The 22513-nt window shown below is 41.6% G+C and overlaps 1 protein-coding gene across 1 annotated transcript; it reads right to left on the bottom strand.

Moving 5' to 3' along the window:
• Nucleotides 1-285: 285 nt before the first annotated feature.
• Nucleotides 286-16243, bottom strand: LOC306786461 (ral guanine nucleotide dissociation stimulator-like 1). Its single transcript, XM_079281239.1, has 17 exons — nt 15888-16243; nt 12480-12769; nt 11599-11643; nt 11260-11459; nt 10979-11136; nt 10638-10886; nt 10425-10528; nt 9961-10045; nt 7844-7915; nt 7254-7340; nt 5618-5650; nt 5114-5235; nt 4473-4562; nt 4102-4231; nt 3443-3766; nt 2550-2664; nt 286-2456 (listed from the first exon to the last, which is right to left on the bottom strand). The coding sequence occupies exons 1-17, from the start codon at nt 15909-15911 to the stop codon at nt 2317-2319; spliced, it is 2268 nt and encodes a 755-aa protein (XP_079137365.1). The 5' UTR covers nt 15912-16243; the 3' UTR covers nt 286-2316.
• Nucleotides 16244-22513: the final 6270 nt, after the last annotated feature.

Genomic DNA, 22513 nt, shown 5'->3' with positions numbered 1-22513 from the left:
TATTTTTACATTAATATCAGCGCTGTCCACAGTTTTAAGTGTTTAAAACACGTCAAAGAAACAGGCCGCGATGCACCACGCGCGAGCGACAGTAGGGGTCAGTGACGTCATGTGAAACAGGAAAACAAAACCTGAAAATAAAAGTCTCCATGAAGCATTTCCTGAGTTGTTCAGTTAAAAAAATACTTTATTCAGTTAAAAACAAAAGTCTGTTTAGTGAATACAAACAGAAACAGAAAACGGATTTTTCAGTCAAAATAGACTCGACCCTGCACATTCTGAGACAGTTGTTGGGTTTTTATGCAGAACATTTTTATGGGACAAATATTGGAAGAAGTTTAACGAAGTTCACATTTGCATTCTATATAATATATCCTTCTAATTCCAATACATACAAATGTACCGACTAATCTAATATTCATGAAACTGATATTTGATATTCATTTAATCAAAAGTATGGTAGTTTCATGTCTTAATATTTTTTAAATGGACCTCAAATTGAACCTATGAAATCCATTGAAAACAAAAAAGGTTGAAGGCCGTGGGGTGGTCGAAAGATCTGGAAAAAGCGTGGAAGTGAGCTTTAATTTAGCCAACTATATTTCACCATGTTTTTTATTATTGCTTCTGTATATAAATCTTGTATGTAAATCCTGCTGTCTGTATTTCAGTTATTGATTGATTTTATTATCTACGTTTTATTTTGAATTTGTACTATTATTTATATCATGTTCTATATTGCCTATGCTGCATTTATTTTTCAATAAAAAAAAAGATTTTTTTATTAATTTGACTTTTTACTCAAATTTCTCTTATAAAATAGAATAATTATTTTCTCCGGGCTGTTACAATTCGTTTTGGCTTTCATTTGGGTTAAAAAAAAATATCTTGAGCTCTCATATGACAAAAAAACTGACACGTTGTCCACATGTGACAAGGAGTGAACATAAGAAGATAGAAAAAGAAAACTCGTTCTTGCCCCAACACTGATCCAAAGATAATGTTGATATCGCATTCAGGAAACACTTAACCCATGACTGGCTACATTGTGCTTCACAGCAGAAACCAGTCAGACAAATAGGACTGAAAAAGTGTTTATTAAACCGATTATTTCTCTTTCTTTTACAACTGTGACGCTTAATTCCTGGATCCCAAGAGTGAAAATAAGTGTTTAATAAGAGACGGGTTTTACTGTTTCAAAGTCCCAGATCTGTATGGAGAGCGTAGGTAGAGGAGATCAATGAGACCTCTGTTTCCTCCCTCTATGCCCTTGAGCAAGGCTCCTGACGCTCCGAGGGGGACGTTCAGAGGGATACAACTTGTGTTTTTACCAAGTGTGTCTGTACAATGTGCAACTCCTCCTCATCGCAAAGAGTCCCTGGAGCGCTAAGTGTGTTGAAATCTGGAGACATTGAAATGATTACATCTGAACTTTAAGCCATTTAAGCAGCCGCTACATCCAGGGTTCACAAGTCTGAACCAAATGTGTTTAATACAATTTAAGTTTAAAAAAAGACATTACTATTGAAATTTTAAATATTGTCATCATTAATATTTAAAATATCCTCAGAATTCATCAGAAAACAAGGCAACGATTACCTCACTGATCAAAGCTCAATCAAATGAAGGTGCAATCAAAACGAACCACAGTGAGAATAAATACAAAACACGAGGAAAACAATTATTCTAAACTCTGTTCGCCGTTATTGTCGTCTTATTTTAGAGACATTTGAACATGTGCATCCGGTCCCGTCCATCAAAAACGTCTCTGCTGCTGCTGCCATGGTTACCCCGACTCAGGAATGCCAACCTACCAGTCGGGGCCGCTCGCTTCACTCGATGAGGATCACAGCGAGCGGGAAGCCGAGGCTGAACTTCCCCCCCCGGGTACACGTCTCCCCCTCCCCCACTCCACAGACGGCCCCGGCGCACCCATCGCCTCCAGAGTGGCTGACAACCGACCCCAGGAGTTCATCGTTACGTTCCCTTTTTTTAAACCACACAGGTTATTATTGGCGGACAGCTGCGTCGGGAGACATTTCTCAGCGTTCCTGTTAGGTCAGCGATGCAGGCACGCGTTGACATCTAGCAGCACCATGCACTGAGAAGCATTTGAGAACACATCTCTGGGGGGGAATAAAAGTCAAGGAATTTTTGATCCAGATGTGTCTTCAAGCATCCATTTTCTGTTGAGGCGAGAGTTCTTCTTCATAAAGTGCTTTTGCATCCTCTTACCATTAAAAATGTCACATTTTTACCTTCTTTTTAATCTAAAAGAAGAAAGCTGGACCATCTTTGGTTTGGAGACGAGAGGTGCTACTTCGTGTACCGTCCCAGACTAGACGTGGCCCTCAGCGGTTTCTTCTGGCCTTTGGGGAACTGCCGCAAAAGGAAGTCAAAGTTCGACACCGTGGACATGGCATAGAAGACGTTGGCTTTGTCGGGTATGAGCAACTCTGAAAAACAGAAAAGAGAAATCGTCAAAAGGGGCACTTTCCCTTTTTTTCCAGCCTAACTTTCAAAGATTCTTTTGATTCTGTCTCACTGACCTCGTTCCTGAGAGATGACCTGAGTCAGGGTGAAGTCCTGCCAGTTCATGTGCTCAAGGTGATGCTTCTCCAGGGCCCTACGGATCACCTGGGTAGTTTTGTCCTGGCTGGTCAACTATGAGAGGCAAAGAATAAAAAAAAGTGGCATTAAAAACACACCGTAGTGAAGTTTTTGCTTGTGAAAGTCAACTGCAAGCATTGCACTTTCTGTGCACCGCTCTGGCTTGATGCTCGGAGAGTACAGTAGAAGTATTCAGAGGCTTTATTGAAGTCCGCCTTCACGCCAAAATGAGTTGCGCTGATCGTTACTTCACTTTGATGTTTGAGCTCCGCCGTGCAGAACGACGCATGTGCAGAGTTTGACACTCGACGGCTGTTTAATCTGCTGACGTGGGGAGTTTATCTACGCTCGCCTTAAAACTCAGTTCAACACGTGCGATGAACAGACATGATCTGTGACATCACAACTAGTTTAGAGCCAATCACAGTCCAGCTTGCAACTTACAAAATGTGATGTGTGATATGGAAACCTGACGTCTACAGCGCACACACACACACGATTTTTGATCATTCATTTCTGTGTATGTGTGTGTTTGTATATATGTATTTTATCTCTCTTTTTTGCAATTTAACTACTACATTTCTTCTGTATATTTTGATCTTTTTTTTAAATATATATTTTTAAAATACAATTTTGTTTTTTAGACCTCAGTTGCAGCCCTATTGACATCGGTATTGTCTCCAAAATGTATAAGTACAAACAGTACAATAAGTATCAAAAGTAAAAATGTGCAAATTAGAAATAAAAAAACTACATAAAATCTCCATCTTTGGATATGAAAAAAGAACACAAAGTGGTGAAGAGCTTGTATTTTGAAATCAGTGCTACTCACCAGGATGCTTTTGTACATGTTGCCGTTGTTGTGGCCCAGGTCCACGCTCACCCGCACGATACAGGAGTCAGCCACCTGGCGGTTGTACAGGGGCAGCGAGGTCATGGACACGGAGCGCTTGTGGTGGGAGGCCGGCGTGGGCTTCGGCCGAGCACTGCGGCAGAGATCAGCCCGGCAGGAGGAGGAAGAGGAGGAGGAGGAGGAGCTGGAAGGAGTGGGGGAGTCTGTGGTGGAAGCGGCGGAGGAGCAGGGGGAGGATGAGGAAGAGGAGGACGAGAAGGTAGAGAAGGCTTCGGACACATTGTTGCAAGAGCTGTGGAAGCACTGCGGAGAAGAAAGCGAGAAACATGGTGAAAACATTTGTATGCGCAGTGGAAGTGAGACGAACCCTCCTGCACGCTAGCTTCAATGGCCCTTTAGAGAGGATCTTTTGTGAAGGGAGATTACGCAAGTTTACCGGTTTCGAAAACCATTCGGAGTATTATACTCCTCTTTAGAAATGCTTTGGGGCTTGTTTGACTTCTCCGAAAAAAGAAGAAGAAAGAAACTATTATTTGTGAAGCGTAAATAGTGGACGTTGTGCTGAACACAAAGGCCCTTATGGGACGAAGGCGTGTGCACAGCCGAGGACAAAAGTGAAGACGACAAACAAGGTTTACCTGCAGTCTGATGGAGCAGGCCGTGTTGGGGGAGGACAGATCCTCCATCTCGGACCCACTGGATCCAGAGGACGAGACGCTGATCTGGTCCGCGGGGACTTTTTTAGACCCGTCGCTCACCGTCAGGAGACTGAGGACAAAAGAAGTTCAACGTGAGCACGCATCAGAGACAAAACCCCACGATGATAATGCCGTTTCATACATGATCGTATCATATAATAGACCCTATTCTTATGTATTGACACAGCACACAACAATTCATGCTCAAAACAATTGATTCCTTTCATGCTGAGGCAATGCAAATACTGTTCCGACCGGACGTGGCTTGCGTGCGTTTGAACATTCAAATGCGACCGCAGCAGCATACTCACGAGGAGAGCTTCTTTGAGAGCGTGCGGTGGCTCCAGGGGGTCGGCGAGCACACGTCCAACGGAGGCTCCAGCTCTCTGGACAGTTCGTAGCTGTGTGACAAACAGAGATGAGAACCTACCATCGATTTCCACGCACTGAGCACAACGTTGGGCTTGTTGCTAGTGTTCTTGCTGCAGGCATTTAACCCCTGAATACTCTTCTCTACGGCCCAGTTGTGTTATCTTGTTGAAACATTAGTTGTGGTTTTCTTGCTGCATCACCACCACAGTTAGGTCACATTAGTTTGTATCGAATTGTTGCATTATAAATGTCAAATGAGTGCTTTCTTTATGACGAGGCTTCGACAGTGACTGCGCTAAATCTCAACAGATAACGAGAACTGATTTGCTGACCATAAGTCGGGACTCAATATGACGGAACAATGTGATTAATGCGTACTGCACCTAACAATTAAATTATCAAAGCAACGCACCTTTATTTGTCCATTTGTAGATTTTACTCTTGAATGACAGATGAGGAATGTTTACCACGCATCCTTCAGATTATGTAACTGAACTTTTATTGGGCTTTCTGCAGGCTTTTCTCTACTTGTGATCCGCTCGTGGGCATGTCGTGCGGAGGTGGAAATAAAGCGTCTCACCTCTCCTGGTCGGTGAGCAGCTTGTGTCCCCGCAGCCAGGCAGCGATTCTGGGGTGATGGAGCAGGTTATACTGGGAGCAGGACGCCTGCAGCACACGGATCTGTGACAGAACCTCAAACTCCTGTAGGGAGAGAGACAAGCAGAGTGTTAGAGATGTCCTGACTCCCTACACCTGGTTTACAGGTTTATCAGGTTTACCTGGAGCAACGAGGTGAGACATTTCAAAAAGTAGCCAATGCTGCAGTAAAGTGTTCCTTGATGAGATATGTAAATGTAAAAAAAGGTCTCTAGCTTTCAGCGTGTCATGTGCCGAGGAGCCGGCCGGGAAATGTCCCTCTCAGTTTACTTTGACAATGCAAATATACTGAACGTGCCCAACTGCACCGTCATATAGTGCTGACAGAATGTTACACGGACACATTTGTACCTTTTTGACGACAATGGAAAAAAAGAATAAATGAAAGGGGAATGCATAAAAGATGACAGAAAGAGGAACCACTTACCCTCCTCCTCTTCTCAAAGTTGATGAGGCCACCCTGTCAAAAGAGAAATACTGATTTATTGCATTTACCAATGAATCATTGGATCAGAAAATGAACAAAAACACTGCGGTAACACTTTAACCTAACATCCCCCCAAGCAGTATATCAATGATTAGTACATGGTCTATAACACATTGATATGTTGTTTTAAGCATAAATAAGAACCTTTTTTGAAATGTTTTTTCATGTATTTGTTTGCAACCCACGTGAATCATCTAGAACTGGTTAACTCCGTTTTATCTCATTCCAATTATTATGCCATAGAAATATTATTTGAAAACAGCTTTATAAAACTTCGATAAAAACCGAAGTAACTGGACTCTGCGTTTGTAATTTATGGATTTGTTTTTGTGTAGACACGAGCACAAAGCAATAAAGCTATATCAAGCTAGCTGGTGATATAGCCACTGTTAGCCTTAGCTAAAGCTAAAACTAAATGTCCTCATGGCTTTTAAAAGAACTCGCATCGTGGTCATTTTATTCCACATTCCTAAATGAGTCAGTAACTAAACAATGAAGAATTAAAAAAAATCCTCAACTAAACTCCCGCTAAAAGTAGCTAACGTTAGCTTAGCAGAACTCAGTAGCTGACATCCCGCATTTGACTCGAGCCATGACATTTGGTGAGGTAAAGCTACCTCTAGATCAGTGATTCTCAACTGGTGGGTCGCGACCCACGTTTTCAGACCAAAAAGGTACAATGAGTGGCCTTTGCCTGACAAAAATAAATAAATAAATAAATAAATTGTGATTTTATTTTGAAGGGCATTTTTTTATGCAGCGGAATTATTCCAGCATTTACGGGACTTGTTCAGCGGTGCAGGAAAAACACGACCAATGTGTTGTGAATCACATCACGTGAATATATATGAGTATTCTGACAAGTTTCCTGACTTGAGTGAGATGTACAAACACCATGACACACGGGGAGAGACGAGGATACAGAGAGCAGAGCAGGACTGTTGTAGTGTGAGATGTGAAAGTCAAATCATAGGACGATTTCCAAAAGAGAGAAATGTCCAGAGAGACCAGAGTCATTAGACTCTGACTGGACAGACTCATAACACTAATTTCTCTTTTTAGAAGATGAGAAAAACACAATATTGTGGCTTTTTCACTTCACCCTGAATGGACTGAATTCAAAGCTGCAGGGCAATTCAGTTACGTAATTCATTTTTTAATCCAGCCGTTATTTTACTTGAAATGAGAAGAGCGTGTATTCATGTATTTCTATGTATTATTTATAATCCATCCAGTTAAATTTGAAAAACGAGAATAATATTTGTTAAAATATAATTGATAGACTAGACTTCTTGAATATAGATATACCCAAATTATATATATATATAATTTGGGTAGTGGGTCCCGGCTTGTCATTAAGGGGTGATGGTGGGTCCCGCAGCCAGACCAGTTGAGAACCACTGCTCTAGATGATATCTAAATTAATTAAGACCTAGCAAAACAAAGTTTAAATACTATCTACAGATGCTAAAAAGGGGGATTAAGTAAAGTTGATGACATTTTGCGGTACGGTACATGCCAAACTGTTATCACGGTCAAGCAGAGGGACTCAGGTTACTCAGGCTACATCAAGTACCTCCACTGTGTCCAGCAGAGCAGTGTCCAGCATGGTGAGGACGGTCAGATAGGTGCCCAGGTAAGGAACCAATCCACTGGAGGTACTCTGCAGAGAGACACGTAAGCACACTACCCATTAGGGTTACAGAAGTAGTTTCCTGTGTCACTGTGTCTGGTTATTTGTGTCTTTTGAATCCAGCCATTAGCTTTTTCTTTTTTCCACTAAATGGGTTGAGTTTGAACGACATTCACACAAGATAAGTCCCAGTCGGCCGCACTGTGGGCTCATGTTATGGCCCAGGAGAATGTGCGTAAGACTCATAAAAGATCCCCATGTAGTCTATTATTACCGTCCTATAATCCTGGTGATCTGGGACCATCTGAAACTTGTTCAACACAGAGCGAGGGCTAAAGATAGGTTTGGGTATCTGCCATGCCAGAGACACTCTGCCCACACATGCTCTCCTGTGGCTTTCAGAGTTATATGATATGGAATATTTCATGTGTAAACAAAAAAATTATCAAACTGTCAAACACTCCTGCTGTGAAACATTCGAAATATGGCAGAAAAGGAATGTTGCTTTTTCTTTCTCATTCTGTATGGCTTACCATATGTCTTGGGATCGGACACCGCTTGGATATCTTTGGAGAAATTTTATCCACGGTCGCTTGGCCTCCGTCCTGTAGAAGTAGGTCAGACAGAGCTATATTCAGTTATGATTAAAACAAAAAGGTATATAAACATTCAATTACATGCATGCACACAAGCACGTACAAGGTGGACTTTAAATGAAGTTTGTCGTTAAACTGTAAACTGGCTTATGCAGCAAGTTCTTCAAGACAATAATAAGACTTATTACACATTAACTTGGATATCCTGTTTAATCATTATCTTGCGAAAGGGAGGGAGGCCACAACTAAGCATTCTCTCTTAAGTCTTTGTGAGTAATATCTGTCAAAAACAGTGATTAGGCTATCAAACAAATGCACGAGTGACTGTGTTCACAAAGATAAAAAGCCTCCCTATTGTTAATAAAAGACACCGCCTGAATACAACCACATTGAAACGTGAAAAGGAGGTGAACAAGTTAACAAAAGTGAGGCGTATAAAATGATTTCCCTGGGAATAAAATCCCCTTTCAATGTTTTTGTGAAGCAGTAAATACTAGTGAAGGTTGCTCGGCTGTTGTATGCGGAGAATACAGGCCTATCTACTGTATGATCTATTAACCTTAGAGCCCAACTAGACACAAGTGGCCTCTGACGCAGTCGCCTAAAGGAGACTTCATAAAAGAAAAGAGGGAACACGGTGCGCTTGAGGCCTCTAGTTTCCCATTAACAATTCTGTAAATATTAAACTCAGAAATTAATGAGAAAAGAAAAAAATCCATGTGTAGAGGAAATTCATTGACAAACATGTTTTCAACATGGGAAACATTCTTCGTGACCTGTTATTTGTACAGTTCATACCCTGTTGTGTTTATGGTCACAAACATCTATATGCTACAAAAGTATTATCTATACCTTTTCACCTCAGAAAAAGTGATATTACTAAATCAAAAGTTGTAACATTTACACACCAACTACAAGGAGTTTAAAAAGCTTTGGCTATTATAATCCAATTCCTCTACTTTATAGCTGGCTAGCATTGGCTTGCGACGAGCATGCATGTAGCAATTGTGGATGAACTCCCTTATACAAGTAGGTTAGCTAGCTTAGTAGCATAACTTAAAGAGAGACTCTTAGACAATTACTATGTGAAGCATCCTGCAGTCATTATCAAACTACTCTTAAGCTATATTAGTTTGCTAGCTAACGTTACTGTTGTTGTGGATGGACTGTTGGCGACTAAGTCAGCTTACTTTGCCTTATAGCGGGCTAATATTGGCTTGCTAACTTACTACCAAGTAGCTTTAGAGCTTTGCTAGCTTTCTAACTCAGTAGGCGAGCATAACTAAGAGCGATATACTCTAAAATGTGCAAGTATACAGTATGTATATATATATATATATATATATATATATATATATATATATATATATATGTTAGGGGTGTAACAATACGCGTATTCGTATTGAACCGTTCGGTACGAGGCAATACGTTTGAATTTTAATTTTTTTTTAAACCTTTATTTAACCAGGTAGTCCCATTGAGATTAAAAATCTCTTTTGCAAGATGTAAGTAACAACACTACATAACATTAAGGAGCAGTTTTAGTTTTTTATGCTTATGTGTTGCTAAGAAGACACCCCAGAAGATGGGTCACTCAGGTATAGTTCCATCATTGTTAAAAGTCAAAGAATAACTTCATGATGTTAGTTGTAATGAATAAATATATTTTAAAATCAAGTACATTTCTCTGCCATTTATAGTTTTCTACTGTACCGAAACGTACCGAACCGTGGCTCCACTGTATCGGACCGAACCGTGAATTTTGTGAACCGTTACACCCCTAATATGTGTATATATATATATACAAACACACACACACATATATAATTAGATGGTAATTATGATAAACAAAAACTGTTAAATTATGATTTCGTAAAAATACAAATTGATATTTTGAGAATAATTAGGAAAATGGTGTGTATATATTAGCAACATGAACCCTTGATTCTGATGAGGGTTATTTTGTCCATCAGGTTTGCATGGACATGGATCATAGTCACTGTTAACACTGGAGTAAACCTATCTTTGTGTGCAACTCATGGTTTCCTTCTCACCTCCACCAGGAGCTCTCTGTTGGTCAGAACACAGTTCTCATCAGGGAAGGTTTCCCAGAGGTTATCAAACGTGGCCATGCTATCCCTACAACAAGAACAGAGACAATATGTAGTAAATATGCAGCAACTTACTCCAAAACCAGGTACTTTAATAATCAACTATTATATAACTGTACTTGGTCCTCGACCAGATGTTTACACCATAAAGAGAACAACATGAAGTTATGCTTCAGTTACCCATGACAATATAATGGCTTACTGGATTGTCCATGACCCTGCCTACTGAAGAATATAGGTAACCAAAAGGCAAGGACATTTGCTGACTTGCATTGTCTGTGACATTGAATTGCACTTAATGAGGGCTCAACGTCCTCATTAAAAGGACGTTTATGTAGAACAGAATATGAATGTAACCATAGAGACGGGCAAAAGTTGCCTTTGAAATGGCTATAACCCAACCCTACCTGCTGACAGCAGCCCAGGTCTTCCTCAGCCTGTAAACTGCGTTAGACTGAAGGGCCGACAGGATCGCCTTGAGAGAGGAGAAGTTCTTCAACAGACGACAATCCTGCAGAGGAAACAACTTGCTCTCAGTGGATTCACTTCAAATCAAATAGCAATGGTACCCGTGCTTTATGTTGATCACCGTTCTCCTTTTATAAAGGAATTCGACTGACCTGGGCTACTCCGATCCAGTTCTCTATGATGCGGGCCCTTTGAGCTGGTGTAGTGGGAGGCCGGCGGGAGGAGGTGGGGCTGGAGGTGGCGTCTGTCGGCTGACAGAGCAGGGACATGATGACCTGGTTGGTAACAGCATTGAAATGTGCAACGGTGGCTCGGATGGTTGGCGACATGTTTTCCTTCTTGTCTCTTTGCGACCACACACAGCCCAGACACTGGTATGGCACCACTTTGACAAACAGAGCCTGAAATGCCATGAGACCCAGTGAGCTGCCTTGAATCATCAATGTTAAACAAGAGAATTGTGGAACATTTCAAAATAAATTTGACCACGTACAGAGTCTGTTCGGGTGAGCTGTTCGGCAATGGCTCCAGTGGAGAAATCCATGATGCCACCTGGATCCAGAGAGTGTTCCCATCCCGAATCCTCATCACCAGAACCCTCCTCATCTTCCTCCATGTCTGCCGGGGCAGGACTCACATTTGTCTCGACTTCTGCTCAAGAAACACACAGATCAAGAAAACAGTGAGCCTGGCTTTTTGCAGGACGATTTGGCTTGATGGCCCGTGGGCAAAAAGCCTTATAATTTTTGGTCATGTCACGTGGGGGAGGGTCACCTTCTATCTGCAAACTCTTGAGCAGGGCCTCAGCTTGCCCAGCCAGCGAGCTGAAGTTGGGCTGGCTGCGCATATTGTTGTGAACTGCGGAGCTGATCCTCAGGTGGTCCAACAGCAGCCTGAGAGCCGGGTGCAAAGGACGATCCCTGAAGTCCTCGCTGTACTCATCCAACCATGTCTGGACAAAGGCCAACAGAGGGCTGAGGAGGCAGCGGAAGAATCATCACAGTTTAACTATTTAAGCAACACTTTAAGCCACATTGACGTAATAATAATTCAAATATTAACCAGATAAGGGTTCAAGCACACTGTAAACTGAAACAGAAGTCATCCACCTACCTCCTGTAGCATTCACTGTTGTACAGACCGGAGACAGCATTGTCTCTTTTGGGAGAAGAAAAAAAAACAGACATTCAAATAAATTATTATTTACTCCCGTCTTGGAGCCAACCTAAGCCTGATCCCGTTACATGCCCACCACAGTCTAAAACTGCTGTGTGCATAATTGTTGTTGTTGAAAGCCTCAGGATAATGAGCACCTGCTACGTGCTTATTACGCCATCAAAGCAGGCAAGAGATGGTCGCCTTGTCAGGTAAACAATGTATAAAAAGATCCTGACACAACATGGTGACTTTGCATATGCGACAACCCAAGTTGTTTTCCCAGATGCTAGCACAACGGAGATGGTTCTTCACCACGTTTGAAAAGGAGCCTGAACTTTCTGATTGGGGAAGATGACCAGAGAAAGAGGCTAAGCTATGCTAAACTGTTCGTATTCGGTAGTGGCTGAAAGAGTAATAGTAGCTTAACCCAAAGGAGAGAGAAACTGAAGCAGATTGAGTGTAAATTCAAATTTGAATGAGTGAGAACTGAAATAAAATGCATCATCAAACTGACCACTAAAGGCATAATTTGACATTTTGAGATGTACGCCTATTCGCTTCCTCGCAGGGAGTTCAATTTGAGGATGGACACTCTGCTGTCTGTATGCTAAATATAAAGCTACCGCCAGCAGCCAGTTAGCTTAGCATAAAAAATGGAAACAGGAGGGAACACTTAGCCAGTAACAATATCAATCTACCAAAACGTAAGTAGAATAAAGCTAACTAATTATTGTCATACTTTGGACCATTTTCAGTCTTTGTGCTAAGCTAAGCTAACTTTTACTATTTACTATACAGACATGAAAGTGGTATCAATCTTTTTTTCAGCATCGTACCTCTGGAACAGCAGCTCTATGAGCTTTGAGGTACCGGTGAAGGTTCTGTATGTGGAGAGGAAGATCCTGCCGTAGTCCTGCTCCTGGCTGCCGGGGTCGAGGAGGTGGTTCACCAGGAGCTCCAGGGTAGCAGCCTTCAGACGCCGCACCTTGCAGGTTCGGTACTGCATGAAAGCGCAGCACGGACTCTCTTCACTGGGTTCGAGGGAGGAGGGGACGGGCTCCCGGCGCAGAGTGACCCCATAAACCGCTCCGTCCTCGAACTCCTCGCCCCACTCCTGCACTGGGTTCTGGGGATGGCAGAGGTGGGAAATAATGTGGGTGTGGCTGCCAATCAATGTCCTGCTTGTGTCCTAAAAATATACAGCTACGGGTCACAACACCAAATATGTATGTATCTGGGATTGTTATCGGTCAAAACAGTGGGGTCAGAGGTTAAAAAAAAGAAGGCAAAAAAAACCAGCCAGGTGAACCAACACAAGCAAGTGACTCGACATCCCACTGAGACTCACACTAATCCCATGAGAGCTGCAATGATTGTGCAATATTTGCTACGGGCTACTCGTACCCATCATTCTGGGCCTAGAGCGACTGCACAAACAGTTTTAGTGTGTAATGATAACAATCATCAGATGCTCATTTCCCTGCTACACAGCCATCTGAAATTTCCCAGAATGTTGTAGGTTCATAGGAGTGTTTATGGACAAATAGAGGACGATCAAAGGTTATCACGACATAAGCAAAAGTATCAGCGAGTTTCATCATCAGTCGTCCTCCAACGACCGATAAAAAAAAAAGAGCCTCGGAGGTTTGTACAGGCTGTTGCTACAGCACCAAGTGTCGTGATATTGTTCAGACGTTTCTTTCTTTGGGTCGGACCTTGTTTGATCTCAGCGAGAGCTATTAATCAGTGTTGGAGCGGTAGCTCCTCCAGAATGCTTAACAGCACTTGACACGACAGGGCAACGGGGTTGCAGAGCGCCTCGTTCAGGCTCCCATTTTATGTGAAGTATACCGGCACAACAGCTGCGACACATAATTTGTGAAGACTGAACACCAGCTGCATTATTAGGTCAGTGCTGGCAAAGCGGGGTAACAAGACTGAAATGATGTCCCTTTCAAATTTCTTTCCATTTTTGGTCTTTGCGGCTGATTTCATCGTCAAAATCGAATTAAAGTCGGACATACCTGCAGAACGCAAGATATTCATTTAAGCCTAAAGACACCCATAGCTGCCATCTTTACCATCATTAAAGAAACAGCCTGACTTTTTGTTTCTAGTATGCGAGAGAAGGTCCAAAAATGCTGCATACTACATTTTCCATATTGCAACTTAATGGCATCTTGAGTCACTCTGTGTCAAATCTGATTTTCAGTTTTTAGTTTACATTGCATTTCAGATTTTGTATAAAAGACCACAAAAATAGAAAATATTTTTGCTGAATTTTGAGGAATTAAGTCCCCCCCCCCCCCTCCCCCTCCCCTGGGAATTATGTCACTTTTGTGCAAATGTGTTAGACAGGAAGCCATTTTTAGAAATATTTTCAGAAATGTCACTTCTGGAGCCATGCAGTTTGGTAAGGGCACAGACAAAATGGTGTGCAGCAGATCTAAGTGATTGAAAAGCACAAGCAGATGTCATACTTTTCATTACTGGCCCCTGGATATGGAAGACAAAGTGTAAAATGGGAGGTTTTGGGGCCCCAGGCAGTCCCTCAAAGTATGGGCGTTTCAATAATTCCAGTCGTTGATTGATGTGCCAAATTTCAGGGGATCTTACAGAAACGAAATTCGTGAAACGGCAAAATATTCAATGTGTGACTCATTCCTATAGGATCATGAATATTTGTGTGAAATGGGGAGTTATATGTCTGAAGATATCGAACCCTGAAAATGGCTTCCTGCCTAAGACCTTTTTTTTAGGGTGCAACAGTCCCAGTTTGGTCTCAAACAGCACATAGTGTACAAAATGTACAATGTAAAGAAAAACGACCTGCTTTGACATTCCACTCACCCTGCCTGCTGAAAGCCCGTCTTCAAAAACGTTTCAATCCCAAAGCATTGCTCAGGTAACCCTGATGACATCACCGTGACATCATCAGGGTTATTTTTCTTCCAGCTGTTTTCACAACAAGTGAACTAAACATGAGCAAAAATCAGTGGGGGTCCCTTTAAATGCCTCGTGCGTTATATAATAATAACAGCAGGAGTCAATGGCAGGTCTTACAGGACTCCAGTGGTTAACACCCAAATGATTCACAGATCTATAAAGATGCCCTGGAGTGAAAACAAGCAGACATTCAATATTAGTTCATATGCTGTATTTAAAATAGAAAATCAATGGTGTCATGAGCTGTTCGATCTGAATTATTCCATACAAATACACATCTTCTGGAGAATATGTGCAAACAGTCAGGAGATGAGAGAAGCGTCCTTCTCTCTCAGCAAGCATTTAAAGTCGGTCATCTTGATGAGGGGACTCACATCCTCATATGTAAATGATCATTTAAATGACTTCGTGCAAGGAGAGGAGTCTCAGGCTGCCGTGTCTGCCGGTGCCGACAAGCATCACACAAAACCCCATTGTCTCCCAGAGCTCGTTTGTTCGCTGCACAAATACGAAACTGTGCATTGTGTCTGTGGTGGTACCAAGCACTGCACTTACAGCCAAGTCTACAATCAGAAAACGTATCCATGAAGATGCGATTGTGTTGCCTCTGCAGCATTAAATATGAATGAAAAAGCAGATCATGGAGACAGAGTTAAACAAATGGAAGTAAACACCGTCAGCTTGTATTAACCGATTACCCGCTGACCCATGACATATTTTAAATATCAGTTATGTTTCTTCCCAGCATTCTTCATTGTTACACAAAATAAAGTTGTTGTTTTTTTACTAAAAACACACTTCATTTACAGCAAATGTATTCTGCAAATTAAAAAATCAAGCTAAGATTTGTTGTTGTTGTTGTGCAGAATATTGATTTTACATAGATGGCAAGGATTCTCCAGAACAACATTACATGTTTCTTAAAAAAGAACTTCTGGGTGTTTCAAACATTGACAGGTATTCAGTCTTCAGGGGGGGGGGGGGGGGGGGTGTATAATGGTAATACAAACTGAGGTTAGGCCTTTTGCAGTTTGAGTGCAACCAGCTCATTCCCACTCAAATTTAATTTACAGGGATTAAAAAAAAAGAAAAGAAGTATTTAAACATGAAGAGTGAGATTGAACTAAGTCGGACTTGTAGACCCAAATATCTCTTCTCATATTAATCATAAAAGCACCATTTATTCCATTACACAGAGTCCCTGACTCGCCCTGATTGGCTCTGTTGCAAATACATTACACAACAAGAACTCGACTGTTTAGCTGACTTCATTTCTGGATCACATGTAGTTGTCTTACCATTGTCAGCTCCCATTTCCCCATCTCGTCCGGTGTCCTAAGGAGCGCTGCTTTCCATCTTGACAGGAAGAGTTGGACTGAAGGAAAAAAATAACTTCCACCTCGCGAGACAGTGAGTTTATGGCTGCATCTTGATATAATAAAACCTTTTTTTTGGGGGGGGGGGGCGGTTAAATATCTTGTTTGGAACTACATCGATGCGCCTGTATTACAATCATGAAAGACGACTGCTGCAAAGTATTCGCTACATTCTCATGCGTGCATAGAAAGGTGGCTGTTCCCATGTGACGGGTCCTGTGAGGGAGCGAGAAACTAGACGAGGTCTAAACTGCTCCGACTCGTCCTCTCTCCTTCCTGCTGACTGTGGCCTGTCTGACTGACGCTCACCGGGCTTGGTGGTGGGAGGCGGCTCTCTGCACCGAGAGATCGAGTGGAGGAGGAGTGAGAGGAGGAGGAGGAGGAGGTGTGTCTGGCTGTGTGCTTGTGTGGGAACAGGCCCAGTCCCAACGTCCCACCACTAACGCCCTAAACCCTGAACCCTCAGGGACTCACTGACGTCACCTCGTAGGTGGTTGAGTGTGAGAGACAACGTCAAAAAATATGATGTACAATTGTGGGTATTTATTTTATACTTTGTCCTCCCTGATTTAAACGTCTTTCAGGCTCTTACCTCACAAGATGAGAGGTAACTTGATATAATCTATTTACTCGTTTTTGTCAAAACAGCTTCAATGACAAAATCAAATATTTGATGAATAAATAAATAAATATCTTATGATTTCATGTTTATTTTTTGTTCCATCTTTAACCCTTAATGTTTCTGAGTCAATTTATTATGACAGGCTGAACACAAGTGAGCCGTCCTCTTTGTTTACCTTTTTTTTACTTCTCCATGCGTCCACTGGTTACCCCGTGTTTAAAGTCACATTGCAACAGTGGTGGGCCGTCAAGGTAGACAGAATCACAAAGTTATAGCTATTTTATAATTGAATCATTTTTCAAAAATACACTACATGTATTATAATTTATTTTCCCATTATCTCATTTTCTCATTGCACAGCTACTGTCTTTCTCAGTTGCTCTGCTTCCAGTGCAGCTTGTTTTAAGTAGAGCTTTTATCCAATCAGATCTCACCTCTGTGTCTCCAGGTAAGAACAGAGGCCAAGGCCTGCAGACTCACAACTGAATCCCTTTGCAGTTTAAGTGAATGGGGACGATATTGTTGATTGTCAAAGTCTTCAACCAATCAGATCTTTAGTTTGACATGTTGGGCGTATTCTTTGACATGTCAGAGCCTGCTAGCTGGCCTACAAGTACGTGATTGGTCAGTGGGCTAGCGTGACATGTGGCAAGCTAAAGTGTGGGGAATATCTTATTCCCTTTTGCCGAGAGTTAGACTCGAAGATTGATACCATCCTCATGAATGTATGGTAGAAAAATACAGCAAGCAGCAGCCATTTAGCTTAGCTTAGCATAAAGACTGGAAACAGCTAGCCCCAGTTGAGAGGTAGGCTACATGCTAACCACTGGTTTCTCTATTTAACCGGCGATGTTTGGAAAAGCCATGAGGTCTTTTACAGTAACTTACCGGATATATTTATGACATTATTCCGTCACCGCCCCAATAAGAAATGATTTCTAACCTGTTACCCAAGTCGCGACTGTCACAGATACCGATAGATAGCAGGCTACCATCTTTGTTTTGATACAAAAAACAGAGAAACAATTTGGGAAACAGGTTGAAAATCTATTTCTTTTTTATTCAGCAAACTAAATATTTTTAATCCAGATGGTAAGAAGAGTCTGAGCGGATTCTAGAACTAGGAAGAAGTATTTTAAAAGCTGCTAGCTATTACTAAGCGTATTATTACAGTTATTAGAATATACAAAAGAAGCTGATACAAAGCAGTTCCATTTTGTTCCAACTCAGTGAAGTGCAACATTAAAGTTTGCTTAAATGCATCAATGATAAGGATCCGACAATATGATATATTCACATGCATTCTGCATGATGAGTACTTTTACTTTTGATGCTTTTGGGTCGAGCTGAAATGAAAAAAAGCCTCTTTGACCTTTTTAGATCACATCCCCGGTCGTACTGTACACCAATACATGCTCGTACAAAATGATCAATCTCTGCCTATTTTGTTTCTAAAAATCCAATCATCTTTTGTTCCTGTAAAACAAAAGTGTGCTTACGTGAGTACCAACCAATTCCAACTAATAACATCATGACATCCATCAATCAATCTGAGACTTTTAGCGATAAGGGAGGTGTGTGTGGCGCCACAGTCCTTTGTCGCCTCAAATCACGCTACATTCTAAGCACGCCCACTTTTTAGCGGTCCAATCAAATGTGAAGGATGTGATTTAAATACCTTTTGTAACTTTACACCGCTCAAATATTCAGTCTCATTGGCCAATATGTCACAGCACAGAAGATAAAGACGTTCTAACTTCCATTTAATTGTAAATATTATTACCGATACTTCTGTACTTTAACTTTTGTAAATGTAAATGGAGTACTTTCATAACTTCACCGCTGAACTTGACACAAGATGTCTCCACCTTCACTGGAGAGTCCATTCTCAGAATGGAAAATCCTGCTTGTAGGTACACGTCCTACACTGAGATTTAAAGAAAGCACAGATAAACTTTCCTCCTTCGGTCGACGAAGTGAGGCAACAAAAAGCGAAACACATTTTTGAGTGAAGGGGGACTTGTTGTTGACTGACCCAAAGGAGGTGTCAATGCACCTTTCCATAGTTTAAAGTTGTTTTAGGTGACGGCATCAGCTAAAAGTGTGAATGTTCTGCTCTCCGGCTTCTTGAGATATACAAGAACACAAGCACAGACAAATGAATGACGGTTCAAAGTGAGAACATGTTGTCAGGATCATGTGACCGCTCCTTCTCATGATCTATAACACTGATAAGATAACAGCAGATACCTGAGAGATCATTATCAAGCTGCAGGAGTTTGAAATACAGCTAATAAACTTGGTCAACTTCACGGCTCCCCTATATCCCATCCAAATGCAACCAGAACATCAAACGCTAATGCTAATTTAAAATGCTAATGATAATTTAAAATGCTAAATGCTAATCTAGTTAAGGCACGGATGTCCTCGTCTCATCCCTGCAGGGAACTGAGCTGGACGTGAAAGTTGGACGAACGTGTAATGTTAGTGATGTTTTGTATACTCATGCACCACACGCACAGGGGTCATATTTAAATCTTTTGTATTCACAATAGCACTGACACAAGAGACATTCATGTTTCCCATTTACCTCATAAGCCGCTGACGTGAACCCTCTGACGCCAATAGGTGTGGTCCATCCCCCTCGAGTGCATTTCATTGTTGACAGCGCCGGTGTCACATATTAATTATCCCGTTTCGACACCTACACCTGCCATTAACAAGTCATCTCTGAGAATAGAATGTATCAAATATATTGTGAGTTCAATTGAAGGTCGTTTCCCAAGGCGTTAGCAGACAGCTTATTCTGATTCTGGTGTTATGAAGCTTTTTCTGCTTAAAACAGAGTCAATCCAGTTTGTTTTTCCTGTAGGTTTGAACATTATCAGTCGAGGTGAAGGACAACTTTGGCATTACAGTCACGCGAGCGGCTCTGTGAGGCTGTAGGTAAGCACAGCAGGGCTTTGAGCTAAATGCTACGGTCAGCGCACAAACATCAACAATGACAATGCTAACATACCGGTGTTTAGCACCTGTTTTGTTTACCGTGTTCACAGCTCTTAGTTTAACATGTTAGCATGCTAACATTAGCAAATTAGCACTGAAAACACAAAGTGCAACTGGGGCTGATGGGAGTGCCATTAGTTTTGCAGGTGTTTGGTCGTAATCCAAAGTGTTGGACAAATTGAACAATTTCAATTCACGGCGATTCATCCTCACAGGAACAGGAATGTACCAAGTTTCATGGCAGTTCATCTAATAGCTGTTAATACACTAGCTAAATAATAAAAAAAAGATCAGGGGATCACCAGGGTGAGTAGGATTCATCCTCTGAGGACCATGAATGTGAACATTTCATCCAATACTGTAATTGTTGAGATATTTCAGTGGTTGACCACTCAACTCCCAAAAGCCATGTGGCTAGCTAAAAAAGTATGCTACATACTACACAATCTGCAGACATTTCACTGTATGACACAATCCAACCTCTGCATGCCGTCGATCAAGAGCTCTTCACATTGTGTAGCTCCTGAGCAGCAGCCCGCTGGACATTACAATCTTGCATTTATTATTACTCTCCAGAAGTGTTGGCCAATGAATACGATCTACAAAATCTCAGACAATTCGGAGACTTTGGTCTCTGTGTTCAGGAATTCAAAGACTTCAGTTCAAGGCTGACGCACTGTGGTTACACAAGTGGTGAGGAATGCAGACGGACTGTTTTTCTTTTTTTTTTTACCAACACAGCTCAAGAGATAAATACCTTTTGAAACTCTGAGCATTCATGAGACAGGGGCTTGCCTTCAGGGCACAGCACAGACATACAAGTATGTTCTCTGATCACGCGTTCATCGCTTCAGCACATTTGTATTTGACTAAAGTAAAATGGAAACGTGTTCCGAGTAGCCGCAATAAAAATGTATCACAAGCTAATTCTCTAAAGCTAGAAAAACAAAACAATGTAAGGTGGCAGTGGTGGCCTGAGGTTAGAGGAGCGAGCTTGTGACCGCGAGGTCGTCAGTTCAATGGGAAAGTCTGGATAAATGGGGCGGGGAAAGCTTGCCCCCTCCCTCATTACCACCACTGAGGTGCCCTTGGGCAAAGTGCTTAACCCTCAACCACTCAGAACAGGCTGTGTGGATATCACGGCGTTCCTTGCAAAAGAGGGTCTTCAGTGAAACTTCCTTGAAGGAATAAAGGTTAAATAAATGACGAGTCCAACAATTGTATGGCCCCTTTTATATTGCTTTTATACAAGCTAAAACATGTGCCAGCAGGTGAAAAGTGATAAGACGTGACTCAGACCGCACCAACCTTCCACTAACATAAAAATGCTGGAAATGTAAACACACCAAGGTATCACACTATTGTTCAGGGTTGCCAGGGCCGCAGGGGACACATATCAAGTGCATACCAGGCCACTCTCAAGAACTCTCACTCAGTAAGCACTCCTGCTTGATGACTCAGCCACTCAGGCCGTTCAGGTGTTCTCCATGGAGACTGGAATGAAAGACACCCTTCACCGCGTCCTCTGACGCAAACCGAAAACCGCATCTTTTGTGACTCGACGGATGAATAATGGCTCTGTCAAACTAAATGAAATGAAGCCACAGTGCTCGCGGACATCGGTGTTGCTGATGAGTCATACTGTAATCCTTTACAGCAGAGGTCTTCAACACGGGGTCCGCGACCCCTAGGGGGTCCGCGGAGGTACTGCAGGGGGTCCGCGATATTTTTGGTTGATTAGACAATTACATTTTTTTTGTTTTTTTTCTTAACATGAATCTGCCCATTATTTTAATCGTTCAGTATTGTATGAAAGATAACAGGTATGTTTATGCATGGCAGTGGCACTAATAGGCCATCACTCATTTTCGTTTCCACATTTATGTTTAAAATGAAAACATCAGTTTGAATATCTTGTATGCATGATTATCATGCAATTGACAGACAATGTTGATGTTGGCATTGGTATCAGCTGACAAGGTGTGCTTATAAAAGGCAGTAGCACGGCCTCCCTACTCACTGTACCTTGCACATGTAGAAAATGAATACATGAACCTGTGTATTATTTGAATAGCTTAGTACTGAATGCACAATAAAGAGGTATGTTTAGACATGGCACTCGGCCCAGTTTAATATAAAACACAATTTTATACAATATATATAGTCGGGGGTCCCTGCTCCATCTCTCTATCAATTTGGGGGTCCTTGGCCTGAAAAGCGTTGAAGACCCCTGCTTTACAGCATATGGGATGATGGGACTTCATCGTGCAAAGATAAAAAAAGAAAAAAAACCATTGGTGCTCAATGAACGTGACCTTTGGGAGAGGTGTGGCACAATGGGATGGAAAAGCTACACAAAGAGATTGATTCCTGGCACACCAAAAAATTACCCACAATAAAAATGGGTAATGTTTCTGAAAAATAGTGATGTATAGTAAGTTGTTTTTTTGGATATCTGTACTTTACTTTATTGTGTTCAAATCAGGCCCATAGGAGTTTACAAGGCAGGTGTCCTTTCTCTAAACACTGACCTGATGCATCAAGTGGATATGTTTTGCTGAACATAATATTATGCATTGGCCTCTACATCCTCTAGTCTAATGAGCAGACTTATAAACGCACTGTTACAACTCCTTCATAGTGTCATATTGCTTTTCGGAGAATTATGATGATAAGTTCATCGTAGATGCAAAAGTATACTTATGTACAATATATTATGTTGAACATTGTTGCTCCTGGATGGATCACAGCCAACCCAATTATGTTCAACACAGCTCCATAATTCATAATTCTCAAAATTCTGACCCTTTGATTTTTTATTAACAGCATTTACTTGTACTTTCAATACTTAAGTACATTTAATATCAGAAAATTACTTTTGAACTGAAGTACAATAAATATCAGATACTTTAAGACTTTT

The sequence above is a fragment of the Melanostigma gelatinosum genome (genome assembly GCF_949748355.1).
Source record: "Melanostigma gelatinosum genome assembly, chromosome: 13".
NCBI lineage: Eukaryota > Metazoa > Chordata > Actinopteri > Perciformes > Zoarcidae > Melanostigma > Melanostigma gelatinosum.
Note: the sequence above shows the minus strand (reverse complement) of the source record. Positions and strands in the feature narration are given on the sequence as shown.

Bases quoted from the DNA above. Each gene is read 5' to 3' on its own strand.
- LOC306786461 (XM_079281239.1), bottom strand. From the start codon at position 15,911: ATGGGGAAATGGGAGCTGACAATG. The intron at 12,770-15,887 runs GTAAGACAACTA...TGCCATCCCCAG, and splicing joins GGAAATGGGAGCTGACAATG to AACCCAGTGCAGGAGTGGGG. The intron at 11,460-11,598 runs GTAGGTGGATGA...CTGCCTCCTCAG, and splicing joins AACAGTGAATGCTACAGGAG to CCCTCTGTTGGCCTTTGTCC.